This window comes from Pinus tabuliformis, chromosome J (assembly GCF_031772625.1).
Source record: "Pinus tabuliformis cultivar Carrire ecotype Pingquan chromosome J, CPIR1, whole genome shotgun sequence".
Taxonomy (NCBI): Eukaryota; Viridiplantae; Streptophyta; class Pinopsida; order Pinales; family Pinaceae; genus Pinus; species Pinus tabuliformis.
The window spans coordinates 572,081,010-572,096,517 of NC_142295.1; the positions used below are offsets into that span (position 1 = coordinate 572,081,010).

Here is a 15,508-nt window from a genome sequence, read left to right on the forward strand (position 1 = left end):
TCCTAAAGCAATTAGGCAATTAAAGCACATAGAACGTCTATCTCTTTAGTGTTATGGAAGTCCAGAATGATCAACAACAGATTTTTGACTTTTTACATTTAGAATCTGAGTTCTAGGTAATTGCAGAAACAATAAGCCAATTCAACTTTGGATTTGTCAATTTTCTCCATCCATAGCACTGTATGTATTATATCATAAGATTGTATGGATTATATTGAATCTGTATTGCAAAAATATAAACTGTTGGAGTTTTATCAGCTTCAGATATAAAGTGTTTCAACAAAAATCTTTTTTATTTCAAAAAAATTCAAGAATTTCATTAAAAAAATATTAAAAAAATCAAAATCTGAAATTTATATGCATAGTTTTAAATGCAATTATACATTGCCTCTATCAAAATCTGAAACACGATTCAAACACTGCCTCTACAAGATTTTTTGAATTTTTTTTGCCCAGATTCTAGCCACTTTTAGCCATCCGGGCAATTCCTCCGCCTGGGCAGACGACTCCTTTCACAAAGCTGTAGTCTAACTAGCCGGAGGAATTGCCCTGAAAGTTATGGAAATTCCGGTCATATTTAAAGAAAATCTGGCAAAGATTTTTGTAAATCCAAGTTATAGTTGTTAAACTTCAAAATTTTAGGTGTCCTAAACGTTTTTGATGGTGCTGAATCTATTTCCACCATCAAAAACACGATTCAAACATTGCCTATACAAGATTTTTTGAATTTTTTTTTCCCAGATTCCAGCCACTTTTAGCCATTTTGGGAAATTCCTCCGCTTGGGTAGATGACTCCTTTCACAAAGCCGTAGTCTAATTAGCCGGAGGAATTGCCTGGAAAGTTATGGAAATTTCGGTCATATTTAAAGAAAATCTGGCAAGGATTTTTGTAAATCCAAGTTATAGTTGTTAAACTTCAAAATTTTAGGTGTTCTAAATGTTTTTGATGTCGTTGAATCCATTTCCACCGTCAAAAACATGATTCAAACACTGCCTCTACAAGATTTTTTGAATTATTTTTGCTTCCAGCGACTTTTAGCCGTCCGAGCAATTCTTCCACTTGGGTAGGTGACTCCTTTCACAAATGAAAACATTAAATGTTTATAATTGATATTTTATTTTATATTATTCACTTTTAGTTTTGTTTTTTCTATCTCCTAGTTTCTAATAAGCTAAACTTTCAAAACTCCGTTTCTAGTACCGTTCTAGTTTTTTTTATTTCTTGTTTCTGTCATCTGTGTCTGTTTGTCTTTCTTTCTTTTTGGTATTGCACCAAGGTGGGGTAGAAGAGGGAAGGAAGGAAGGAAGGGTTTTCATGCTTTATGGATGTGACAATTTAAACAAAACCCTAATTAGATTGAAGTTTTTTTTTTTCAACTAGCAATTAGCATAGATCTATCTTAAATACAGATTTAACGTGATGTTTAGAGGATCCAATTTCATCACTTACATTTTTTTATGAGGATAAATTATTTAAATGTTTTGTATAGATATTTAATTTAATTTTTAGTTTTTAGATTTTTTAGATTTTTTTATTTTGGTAGACATGAGTAAAATTTCAATTTTGATGACGGACAGACAAGTCATACTGGGTTGTAAAATTTCAGCTTTGATGATAGACAGACAAGGTTACACATCATACTGGGTTGTAGAATGCGCCTCTCAGCTCAATAAACCCTAATTAGACTAGAAAAAACCCTAAAATCCCAAAAGAAACGATCTCTGCATATAAGAAGCAAATCTTCAATTTAAAAAAAGGAGGCAGCGCCCACAAGTTAGAAGAGGCGATAAGAACCTGGTGGTGGAAGAAGCTGTGTTGTTGGATATGGTTATGGATACGTTGGAAAAAGTCATTGTCAGTCATGTAAGGGGCAAGAAATACCCACAAGATTGGGTAGCAAGGGCTTGGAAGGAGGTGGTCGCAAAAACCCCAAAGGTGACTTCTCTCACGCATGGATGGTTCGTGATGGAATTTGAATCCAACAAGGAGGTATGTAGGGTTCTAAGAAGGAATTGGTGTATCAAGTCCATTCACACCAATCTAAACCCATGGCACCCCCTATTTGACACCAGTCCACAAAAATTTGATACGATGCCTGTGTGGGTAACGTTGTCAGGTCTTTCGCCACAACTTTGGACTCTGGGCACCTTTCTTGAAGCAGATATGTCCTCCTTGTAGATTGGCAGAAAATATTTGGCACGCATCTTGGTAAGTCTGAACCCTTGTGAAGGTTTTCTTGATGAGTTGAACCTGCAATTCAAGGTTACTCTTGTTATAGACATATTTGGGCACTGTAACCCCAATCTTATATGTCGATAAACCAAGAGCTCTTTAACCCCTAAAAGTGTTGTTTCATACTCTAAAAGATCATGGTCAACTGATTACATCATTCCCAAAAAGTTCCACCTGAAAAACCACTCAAAACTGGCCAAAACTGGACCATACTGACTGCCCCACTGTCAAGGTGCGATGCATACTGACTTCTACACTAGCATGCATACTGAAGAGGCCTTTGTAGGGTGCGATGGGTGAGGATGGACAAATGTCCGAGACAGTTTGCTAGGTGGATGTTCATGGAATCTTCCAGAAACTTCTCCTATGACACTTGCCTCTCTGAATTCGCCCAGGGATGAGTAAGAGATCCAAGAAATCTCCAAGTGGAACCAAGAACTACAAGTGGAATGACACTAATAAAAAACCCAGAGATGACTCACACCCTTGCAGACATCTATAAATGGATCCCTCATCTGAGAGATCTAGAGGCTGGAATTTTGTAATTTGTAAGGAAGTACTGATAGTTTATCTTTGAGAAAAGACATTGTATTGTTGGGTGATCTTGCTTTTCATGAGGTGAAGAGGGCTTTGCTACTGGGAGGATGATGGTGGATCAGACAGCTAGGTTGTAATTCTCCCTTCTGCTATTAATAAAGTTCTTTGAGTTTTCCTCCATACAATCGTATATTTGTGAATGTTGTTATTTGTGAATGCTATTGTATATTCAATGTATTTCTGATTCTGCATTGGTTATGATATAATAGATCGAGATGCTTTGATGGTGTTTTGTTACTTTGTCTCTATAGGTATTCACCGAGCAGGATAAGTAGGAGAAGAGGTACAAGCTCTATCAAGGGAGAGATGAATCAAGCAAAGAGTCAAGCGGAAGATCTAGGTTGGTCCCTTTGCTTTTCTCTTATCTATCATACATAAAGGAAATCACAAATTGCTTTGATTGTTTGTTTCTAGGATAGCTGCCAATCCTAGTGGGACTAGCAGATCGAAAAGACACTAGCTTTTCCCGAAAACAACTCTTGCACTCAAACCCTAGACTACGAAGGGTTTCCTTTCCAGTGCTGCCACCCCCATAAGACGGGGCACCTGCTAAGGGACCCAATACCCTATTTTCGCCCTGCTAAGGGATTATTGAATACCCTATACTGGAAAATGGGGTTGCTGGAGCTTAGGATGGAAGGATGGAGCTCGGTTTGATAAAGGGTGTTAAACAGAAGAATACTATGCTGAAGTTCGGGTGGAGGTAAATGAACCTAGGGTAAAGGGGATTATGAAGGATGCTACTGTAATGGTAATAATGGAGGAGACTGAAGGACCTTGCATAGACCACATGGACATGGACGAATTGATGGAGGGCCATGGAGAAAGAGACCCCAAAGGAACGTCAACAACCAGAGACGCCTCCTCTCTGGCAAAAGAAACAATGCAACATACATGCTCTCTAAAGTAGGGACTTCTCAGTGTCAGAGAGTTTGGCAAATCAGTAAGTAGGGACTTCTCAGGACTTGGGAGTTTGGCAAATCAAATCAGTGAGAAGATAAATGAAGAAATATTAGTATACTATCATAGACCCTTCATTAAAGACCTCCAATAGATGGCACCCGACACCGAAAATCCTTGATATCATATTTTTGATGTCCTGATACATGCAGAGAACCATGGCACTTTTTCTCTATCAGTCTTTATCAGTCATTTTAGTTTAATCTACTATGTTTTTGGATACCAATATTCGATGTCTATGGGCAACTTATTTTGTCATTGTCTCTGTTTACAGGTTTTTCAGCAGATTCTTGTTTATAAATTTTATTTATTTCTGGGTACATGCCTGACCTCATGATATGTCAGCGACGCTTATTTTTTCATCACCATCAACTGTACATATTTTTGAAATGAACACACATGTAATTTTATTCTTCCTAATTCTTTAGAAAATAATATAAATTTAGAACAAGTTGCAGTGTCCATTCACTTTTAATGTTTTTAATGTTTGGAGTTTCATTGGAAATGGATGTTCATCCCTACTCTAAATAAGTACGCTGATGCAAAATGATCTTACATTTCTATGCATATGTGGTGTAAGATGTAAAATATATGCAAAAATATAATTTTAGAACAAGTTGCAATATCCATTCACTTTTAATTTTTGGAGTTTCACTGGAAATGGATGTTCATCCTTACTCTAAATAAGTAGGCTGATGCAAAATGATCTTACATTTCTATGCATATGTGGTGTAAGATATAAACATGTAAAATATATGCAAAAAATATAAATTTAGAACAAGTTGCAGTGTCCATTCACTTTTAATGTTTGGAGTTTCACTGGAAATGGATGTTCATCCCTACTCTAAATAAGTACGCTGATGCAAAATGATCTTACAATTCTATGCATATGTGGTGTAAGATGTAAATATGTAAAATATATGCAAAAATATAAATTTAGAACAAGTTGCAGTGTCCATTCACTTTTAATGTTTGGGGTTTCACTGGAAATGGATGTTCATCCCTACTCTAAATAAGTACGTTGATGCAAAATGATCTTACATTTCTATGCATATGTGGTTTAAGATGTAAATATGTAAAATATATGCAAAAATATAAATTTAGAACAAGTTGCAGTGTCCATTCACTTTTAATGTTTGGAGTTTCACTAGAAATGGATGCTCATCCCTACTCTAAATAAGTACGCTGATGCAAAATGATCTTACATTTTTATGCATATGTGGTGTAAGATGTAAATATGTAAAATATATGCAAAAATATAAATTTAGAACAAGTTGCAGTGTACATTCACTTTTAATGTTGGGAGTTTCATTGGAAATGGATGTTCTTCCCTACTCTAAATAAGAAATCTGATGAAAAATTATCTTAAATTTCTATGCATATGTGGTGTAAGATGTAAATATGTAAAATATATGCAAAAAATATAAATTTAGAGCAAGTTGCAGTGTCCATTCACTTTTAATGTTTGGAGTTTCACTGGAAATGGATGTTCATCCCTACTCTAAATAAGTACGCTGATGCAAAATGATCTTACATTCTATGCATATGTGGTGTAAGATGTAAATATGTAAAATATATGCAAAAATATAAATTTAGAACAAATCTCAAATCCTAAGGCTGTGGAACTAGTAATGAAGGAGGAGGGTAAAGGAGAGGCCTCCACGAGAAAAAATCCTAATGATGTGGCTGATAATAGTAAAACTAAATCTGAGGATAAAGAAGAGAACAATTCAACAAAATTGCATCTGAATTAAGGGAAGAGATCAAACATAGAACTGAAAGGGGAATTCAAGAAAATTAGACCCCTAACCTATGACGGAGAGTCTAAATAAGAAACAAAGGCATGTTTTCTTAATATTAATTGGTATTTTTAATTCTATGATTACTCTATTGAATTAAAAGCTAAATTAGTTATGCACTAGTTATAGGGAAAATCTTCCTTGTGGTTGGAGGAACTCAGAACGGTGCACAATTTCGAGAATAAGAATGTTAACATGGAGGAATTTCGAAGGACTTCCAAGGAAAAATATCTAACTGAATGTTATTATGATGGTAAGGCCAAATAATTTCATGATTTGAAATTCGGTTAAATGACAATGGATGAATTGGTTATGAAATTTACTCATATTTTGAGATATATGCCACATATACGAGAAGAAAAGTTAAGGCACACACTTTTATTAACTTCCTTCCTCTTTATTTTAAAGAGAGAATTGAATATGATAACCCCACAATGATGGATGAGGCCATTCAAAAAGAAATAATCTGCTATCAGTATCCTAAAAAAAAATGAAAATGCAAAATCATGGCCCAGTAAAAAGAAACACACATTTTCATAGGGTAGAAAGGGAGGAAAACCTAGTCTTTTTTAAGAATTTTGATAAGCACAACTAGAGTCAAAATTTCAGTAAAAATAATAATTAGGCACAAAGAACACAAACCAGACTAATTCTCTGATTGGTTCTAAATAGTCAGATTTAAATAATAAAGGATTCAAGGGGAAGGAAAGGGAATAATCAAAATATTGGGGTTGTGGAGATCCCCATCATTTGAAGAACTATCCCTATAATTGTGATAATGAAAATAGTTATTGTAAGGAAAGGTTGATGGTATAGGCATCCATAACATATGACATGTATGAAACATGTGTTGACATGGTAGTTATTTGAGCATTGGGATGTTAGGGTGGAAAGACAAGTGTGATACAGAAACGTTCCAAAAGTGAGAGACTATTAACTATACATGTGGATGGTCTACAACGGGTTGGGGAATTAGAGTGTCAGGAAAAATCATATTGGAAGTTCGATGGACTACTTGATATTGGTGGCATCCAAGCATAAATGTAGACAACTATTGTGAATTTGGATAATCAAGAAGTTTGGCAACATTCATTAAGAACACTTGCAATGTAATCGATAGTGGAATCCCACTAGTGGAACACTTGGAAAACTAGTGGTACAAAGAATCATTGTGCCATGAATTTATTAACCATTATTAACATTTTTCATGAAGAGTTTAAAAAATAAAGGTTAGAATGAGGTAAAAAAAATTTAGAACTAAGTGGAAATAAAAAAACAATAATCATGATTCGAAAAAAAAATTTTGCAGAAAGAAAAATAATCTAGAGGTATTCGAGAGAAGTAGAGATGTTGTATGGTTTTCTAGGGTTTGTTGGGGTTTGTTGAGGCATTAAGACACAATCAATCAAACTTCACTTAAATTAAATGAGGTCAAGTTTTTCTTTCAATAATCAACAATATGTGACCTCAATTAAAACTTAGTTAATTGAATTCAATCATGCTCAACTAATGTCAACCATATTCAACACATCTGAATTGAATATAATCATAGTAAATTAAAATGGACTATAAACAAGTGTACTCAATGAAATTCCAAAAATACAAGATAGGGGCAACATGATCTTTGGCAAATTGGGTTGAAAGGACAATTTCTAGGCAAGGCTAAATGGTACACTCAAGAGAAGGTAGAGGAAAAATTTTCCCACCTAATTCAGTAGAAATTTTTGGGTACTAGAATCCTACCAAAATGCGGAGGTGTGATTTGGATTATATCATTATATTTTTTCATCCATATTGATTCTTTTAGAGTGGAAAAAGTGGAGAAATATGTGCATAAGATCATTTTTACTAGTGGGACCCAGTTTGGAAAATAGTCGCATGAAAACTTCCGAGAGTAGTTTTAGGCATTAAATAAAATTTGTTTGGGGTAAAACTTTGTTTTTCTAATATCACACCTTATTTTCCTATTTTAAACATATATTTCGTTCCAATGATGCAAGAATCACCTTAATTGAAGTTCATATGCAAATGTTAATCCCCTCATAAGTTGACATTGTTTTGACCACCATAATTCGAGAAGATGCCATGTCAACCCCCATTACTCAAGGAAAAGTGGCTAGCCACATGATCATGATGAAGGAGACTCTGGACGAGTCCATAATGTAACTCTATTTAAGTTGAAGGAGTCAAACTTAAACACTAGTAGGTTATCGAGTTGTGTTATAACCAAACCACTAGGAAGAAAAAGGGTTCCATTATTTTCGAGGACATTTTGTTCCATAAATGAGTAGAGTAGCTGAGGGGATAGAGGGAGAGAACAAAGAGATGATTTTTTTCACTGTAGTAGCCCATGATCGACGAACCTTACTTATTTGTACTTACAACCATTTTCTATATAGAAAAAGAGAGTAGAAGCCTCACCTTCCAGCTGGGGTTTCTTCCGAAAGGGTTTCCAAGATATATCTCGTGTTAATTGTGGTTTGTGAGTTTTTATTTTTTTGTTGTCTATTTCCTACATAATTATAATTTTCATGCATATGCAATAAATAATAATTTACAAATCCAGAAATCTAAAGAGAAATAAACACTCATAGTGTAGATTTCATATTTTTAAGCATAATTCGATCAATTTTTTTTTGTGATGAACAACCTAGTGGAATATCCGCAATAGTATACGAATCACATCTAAAGTCAATTTAAGGGGTTTATCTTGTTGACCAACATCTTATCACATTCATTCATAAAGTGGGATTTCAAAATTGTGAAAAATAGAGTCAATATATTGTAGATATTGGGGGTTGATAGAGGGTATGAGGGGATTGATTGCACCAAGAAGTGTTCCCTATGGCAATATGGAAGAGATGTAACGTTATGTTATGTAATGTAATGTATCATTGGTTCAATAACTAAAATTATAAAAATAAAAAAATAAATTAATGATTATAATTAATAATCATTAATTTTGGCTTGAAAGTTAAAATTAAAAATTAAAAAATAAAATTGAGAGGTCAAATTATTTAAAATAAAATTAAATTGAAAATTTATAACAATAAATGCTTTAACTATTGTTATGGTAGTTCAGGTAAAATTGTAGTCATAGAGTAAATTTACTATTAGTTGTTTTAGGGCTTTAGGTTATGACAACCCATGGTTATTCCAATGATATTCTTATGTAATATAACTTATTTAAAGGTGGGAAAACTCCTCTGTAATTTGTTTTTGGGCTATGAATGATCAAGTTTTATTGACAAGAATATATATATATATATATATATATATACACACACACACACACACACTCTTAACTGTTCATTTATCAAGTGTCGAGAGGAATCAAATCTCTGAAGGTGCAAAATTTTACTCAAGTTTTGCACTAAAAAAAGAGGTTTGCACGAGAAATTTTCTCCCTCTCGACACTTATAGATCCAAAGTTAAGATGGATATAGGCTAGTAGATATTGTGGGGAATGAAGAGGGGTATTTAGTAGTAATATGGGATATCCAATAAAAATTGGGTTTTTTCTAAATTTATTAATCGGAAAGATGTATTGGGAGGTATTTGTCAATATCTGTTGAAATTAGAGGTATTCTTTAATATCCTAGAATGCACATGTTATATCATAGCTTTCGTCCGTGGAAACCCTAAGAGTCAATTATAGCTAATTTTATCTACATAGGTCAAGGGCATATGGATTCTAAAATTTTAATTTAATTATCGTCAAGATAGAACGTTGGAATTTATGTCAAAGGTAGTTATGGCCTTTTAGTTTTTCAATTTAGATAAAAAGAATTTCATGTTCACAAATGTCATTAAACTCTTACTTCTTATTATTACTTTACTTTGTTTTGCTTATTATATGTTTAACTCATATATTAATTATTATTATTATTATTATTATTATTTAATTTGTTATTATAGGCCTATAGTTTTGCCAGTGGTACTTGATGTAATTTAAAACAAGGGCTACATAGTAGTCAGTACCAGCTGCTTAGTTTAAATATAGCTTAATTAAACTAAAAATAATAAATACAAAAATTTCATCACAAAAATCAAACAACTAATAAAATATTGTATTGTTGAATATAATCACCAAGTCTTTAGAAATATGATTAACTAATATTGTTTATATTAATATATATACTCTTTAATATATATGTTTATTTTATATATATATTTATCTGTTTTATTTTCTCTCTCTCTATATATATAATTAAATATATTAAAATATGTTTTTAATATAATAAGTCATATTAAATATCTATAATTCATGAAAATAGAAATAATAGAAAAATGAAAAATAAAATAAAAATAAAAAAGCTAAATAAAAAGGAAATAAAACAAAAAACAAAAGAATAGTGACTAATAGAAATTGAAGTTACTAATAATAAGACCTCAACCAATCACCTTACAAATAAATAAATTTAAATAATAATAAAAGATAACAAACATTGAATTCCTAATGTTAAACTTTGGATAAGCGGCATAAATTTTCGGTCAACGACAAACTATACACAGTCAAAGAAAAATTGAATGGGTAATACTTGCTTTCCCTTATAATAAAAAAACAAAATTATCAAAGTTGTTTGGACTGCTCTCCCTAAAATAATCTGTTGGCAGGTTTGGCTTGAGAGAAATAAAATGATTTTTAGAAGCTACGAATAGGAGGCCAAGCTTGTGGCAGTTAAGATTAAAAGCTAACTTAAAGAGGGTCTGAGAGAAATTAAAGATGATTTAAATCTCAGCCAGCAAGATATAAATTGGGGCTCCTCTCTCGAACTTCAATTCCAAAATAGTGCAAATAGTATCTCCCTCCCCAAAGATTGGCAAATAAGACTTTTAGCAAATGACTTCAAGGATTGGGCCACAAATCAGTAGAGATTATCCCTCTTTTTTTTATGGCGCTGCAAAGGCCAATCCTAGAAGAGCTGGCGCTGGAGGCGTCATCTTGAATCCCGATGGCATAAGGATACATAGTTTTGCCTGGGGCCTGGGCATAACTTCTAGCATTCAAACTGAGGCTTTGGCTCTTTTCCAAGGTCTCATGATTATGAAAATGCTGAACATTAGGGAGACAAATGTTATTGGGGACTCCCAGGTTATCATTAACATTATGGTGACACATTCTAAGCCAACGGATCTAAGGCTTGCAAGGCTGATTTTCAGAGTAAAAGATCTTAGAGACTCTTTCCAGAAGTTGAATTTCTATCAGGTGTTGAGAGCTAATAATAAGGAGGCGGAGATCAAAGCCAACAAAGCAGTCCTCCTTACGGCTGGAGCCTTACTCAGAGGAGGACAGGAACCATGGGAATCAATTCCTTAATTTAGATAGCTGTCATGTTTTACTGCCTTTTGTTAAATCAGTTTGTATGTATCCATAAAGTTGGGAAAATCTTTGAAATAGACTACATAGTAGCAGTCAAAAAGAGATGTGAGCTAAGCATAAATGCCATGGCCTTGCATGGTTGTGCGGGACTTGTGAAATTAGACTCACCTTTTGTAATCCGCTTTTTGCCATTAAGGCCAAGTATCTAATATATCCTCTATCCGTTTCTGTAAAAAAGAGAGTAATAATTTGGTTTATTTTATGTTTTTTTATATAGGAGACAAACTATATTGTAATTTGAGAAACTATTTCCAAAGTTTATTATAGTTTTGGTAAAATTAAATACTAAACTTTTTTTTTTAGAAATTGAAATATTTTATTATTATTTTTTTTTTTTTAATTTTGAATTTCTTATTTTTGATTGGTGGATGACTAATTTTATGTGGTTTAAATTCAAATTTTCAAAATTGAAAAGTGTTTAAAAAAATTGAAAATAAAAAAACCTCTAATTGCCAAGTGTCCTTGTAAATTAATTATTTATTTTTTTCTTCCAAATTTATGGATTTTTCCATAATTAATATTTTCTTTTCCAAAAAAAATGTGTTAAAAAACAAAAGCAACAACATTGCATATTACACTGATTTTCCTTGCTTATTTTCTTCATATTTTTCCCTTGCCTACTTTTATTATTGAATACACTTGATTCAATCATTTTATTCAATAAACCTTACCTATATTATATATTTTCAAAATTCAATTTTAAATCATGATGCAATATAAAAATAAAATTTAAGTCAACACTACAATAAATAATATTTTGTCTTGTTTTTACAATTTTAATCATAACTTAAAAATACAAAATATAAAATTAATTTTTAGGAATCTTTTGCACTCACACAATTTTTGTGTGACTAAATTTTTTATTGTTGTTGAGATTTGGAATCTTGTGTGCATTGTTTGAAGAGCTCAACTTTTTGGGTGAACACTTCACCTTCACCCATCTTCAGGAGCAGGAAGCAAACTGATGGAGAAAGGAGTGAAGAATTAGTCGTTAGAGATTAAAAGATTGTTGTATAAATAATAATTTTTACTAAACCATAAAAAGATAAATTATTGAATTAAAAATTTAATTTTATATTTAATATAGTTCCTAGAGAAATTAAAATCACAAAAATATAAATAGTCAAAAAGATTGAAATGATACCATTAAAATTTAAAAATGATTTTTGATTGGTCAAAATTCAAAAATTAACAAATATTAAAATTATTTATTAATTATGTGACAGACCTCATTATAAGATATAAATTAATTTGGATACGCAAAGGTCATAAGATCAACATTAAGAAATTATACAAATGAATAAATTGGTGAAATTTCTTAAAAAAGGCTGCACAAACATAAAAAATTAAAAATATCATTATTTAGTAAACTAAATCAAAGACATGATTACTTATAATATTTAAAGGACCTATTATTAGAGGAAAATTTATGAGTGTGAAATTACAATATATAATTGTTAAAATAGAGAAAGGTAAGAGACAAAAAGAAATTTTAAATTATTGAATGCCCTAATTTTGTTAATCACGTTAAAAAATGGATAAATTAGGATTATCAATTACCGTTAATAATTTAAAATTTATTATGCATTGCTAACTTTTTGTCTGTTGTCTTTCTCCATTTGGAAATAAATTTTAAATTATTAAATACCCTAATTTTGTTAATTATGTTAAAAAATGATAAATTAAAATTATTAATTACCTTTACGATTTATCCAATTTTTAACATAATTAATAAATATAACGTATTTAATAATTTAAAATTTATTTCCCAAGGTTAACTTTTTGTTTCTGGTCTTTCTCCATTTTAACAATTATATATTATAATTTCACATTAGATTTATTTTTGTCATTAATTTTCCTCTCATTAATAATAGGTCCTTTAAATCTTGTAAGTAAACCTGTCTTTGATTTAATTTACTAAATAATAATATTTTTAAATTTATTTATTTATTATTATTATTTTATTTTATTATTTAATTTACTAAATAATAATATTTTTAAATTTATTTATTTATTATTATTATTTTATTATATATATATATATATTTATTTATTTTTTATGTTTTTGAGACCCCTTCTTAGAAATTTGACCGATTAAAATAATTATTTTTTAATCTCTTTAAGGTAATTTATTCATTTATATAATCTCCAAATGTTGACCTTATGCCCTTTGCCTATCAAATTTCATTCCTAATTAATTTATTACTTAGAATTAGGCCTTTGACATAATCAATAATTCATCTTTTTGAATTTTGACCATTCAAAAATAATTTTTAAAGTTTAATTAATCATTTATTCCTCTCAGTTATTTATATTTCTATGATTTTAATTTATCTAGGAATTATATTAAATATTAAATTAAATTTTTAATTCAATAATTTATCTCTCTATGGTTTAGTCAAAATTATCATTTATGCAATGGTCCTTTAATCTTACTATCTCTAACTGGTAATTCTTCACTCCATTCTCTATATATTCTAGTCAAGCACTCTTCCTATTATCAGTTTGCTTCTTGCCCTGAAGATGGGTGAAGTGTTCACCCGAAAGGTTGGGCTCTTCAAACAATGCACACATGATCTGCCTTTGGAAACATACATGCTATATTTTTATTTTTATTTTAATATGCTAGACATTGTAAATTTTTATATTAGATATTTTATTATATATGAATTCTTTGTCACTCATGATACTTCATATTAATTTGATTTTTTCGACATAGAAATTATACCATAGATTATTTATTTGCCCCTGAATTAGGATGAGTATAAATTTAAAGTTAAATAAATAGTTTGTTACAATAATTAGGTTTTAAAAAAATATTATTTTATTTATATTGTATATATACATTATTTAATATAAAGATACTAGACATTGTAATTTCTCCTCCTTATTTGGTCTCATAAGTTAAAGATGGAATAAAATGTGCACAAGCACATTTCAATAAACTCTTAACTTTTGTAACAAATGATGATGTTGGGGCTAATGTTTCATCCAAAATTATGTATGCACCTATCTCTATTTTTCTCCAAGGTTATCTATTCCACTAATTACTTTGTTTACTTGCCTTTCTTGTATTCAAATGTGTTTTATTATTGAATTATGAATTTGTTTATGCATTCAATAATTGTTATTGATTATTTGTTGCATAAGAGGAAATACTAAGCAACAACCCTACATATTACACTTGGTTTTCTTTTATTTGTTTTTGTTAGCAATGTGAAATGTGTAATGAGATAAATGTCTTAACACCTACTATAAGTTATGGATTAATGCCTATCTACTTATACTAATAATTTAATTTATATTACTACATTAATTAAAATTTAAACTTGGTTTCCCTTTATTTGTTTTTGTTAGCAATGTGAAATATGTAATGAGATAAATGTATTAACACCTACTATAAGTTATGGATTAATGCCTATCTACTTATACTAATAATTTAATTTATATTACTACGTTAATTAAAATTTAAATTTGGTTTTCCTTTATTTGTTTTTGTTAGCAATGTGAAATGTGTAATGAGATAAATGTCTTAACACCTACTATAAGTTATGGATTAATTCCTATCTACTTATACTAATCATTTAATTTATATTACTACATTAATTAAAGTGTAAATGAAAAATTCCCTAATAATAAATTAAATAAATTAGAATTTAATTATTTAAATCTAAATAAATGAATATGCATGTTAAAAATATTAACATATTTTTTAATTAAAAAAATAAAATGAATCAATATAATATTCAAAACTTTAAAGAAAAATCAATAAATTTTTTCATCACGCTTTATGTTTACTTATTTCCAACATTAACATTTTCTATCAATTTAAGATGATCTAGAAATAATAAGAAACAAAATGTTGGCAAACATACAAGTAAAATCTAATAATAATATGAGTAAAAAATACTCAAAGCTGGAGCAGAATATAATGAATGAGATATTGAATATCAATAGTAGGCTTCAATTAACGTCTACATCTCAGGAAATATATTTCTCAATCATTGTCTTTATAGAATCCAAATTTATTTAACAATAAGTGTGTAGATTAATCTTTGTGATGAATTAGAGAAAATCAACCTTTCAAATTAAATTCCATGAATATTCCTTATTATACCTGCCATGATGCATGATATTAAGCATTTAGTTTTTCTTTGACTATTCATTAGTTTGTCTTTGACCAAAAATTCAATTTTTGTTATTTTTTCATTACTATTTAAATCTATTTATTTGTAAGGTGATTGGTTGGTTGTTTAGTAACTTCCATTTCTATTAGTTACTAATTTTTTGTTCTTAGTTTTATTTCCCTTTCATTTAATTTTTTGATTTTGACTTTTTTCCTTTTTCTACTATTTCATTTTCATGACTTTTATTTTTTTCTCCATATTTTCAAATTTTTTTTTTCCCCGAGAAAAAATCGAACTTTCTATTGCAAGACAAAAGTTTACATTGTATATGCTGTAGGCATTCAAGTCACTGTATGAGTTGTGATCATAGAGTTGCTGAGATTTTGCATGAGAGAGATCTCTTGCTGTC

General features: G+C 30.2%; 1 protein-coding gene across 1 annotated transcript; it reads left to right on the forward strand.

Moving 5' to 3' along the window:
• The first annotated feature begins 10,432 nt into the window (after positions 1 to 10,432).
• LOC149228281 (uncharacterized) lies at positions 10,433 to 10,909 on the forward strand. Its single transcript, XM_089380725.1, has one exon. It carries the CDS (start codon positions 10,433 to 10,435, stop codon positions 10,907 to 10,909), a length of 477 nt encoding a protein of 158 aa, XP_089236851.1.
• The last annotated feature ends 4,599 nt before the right edge of the window (positions 10,910 to 15,508 follow it).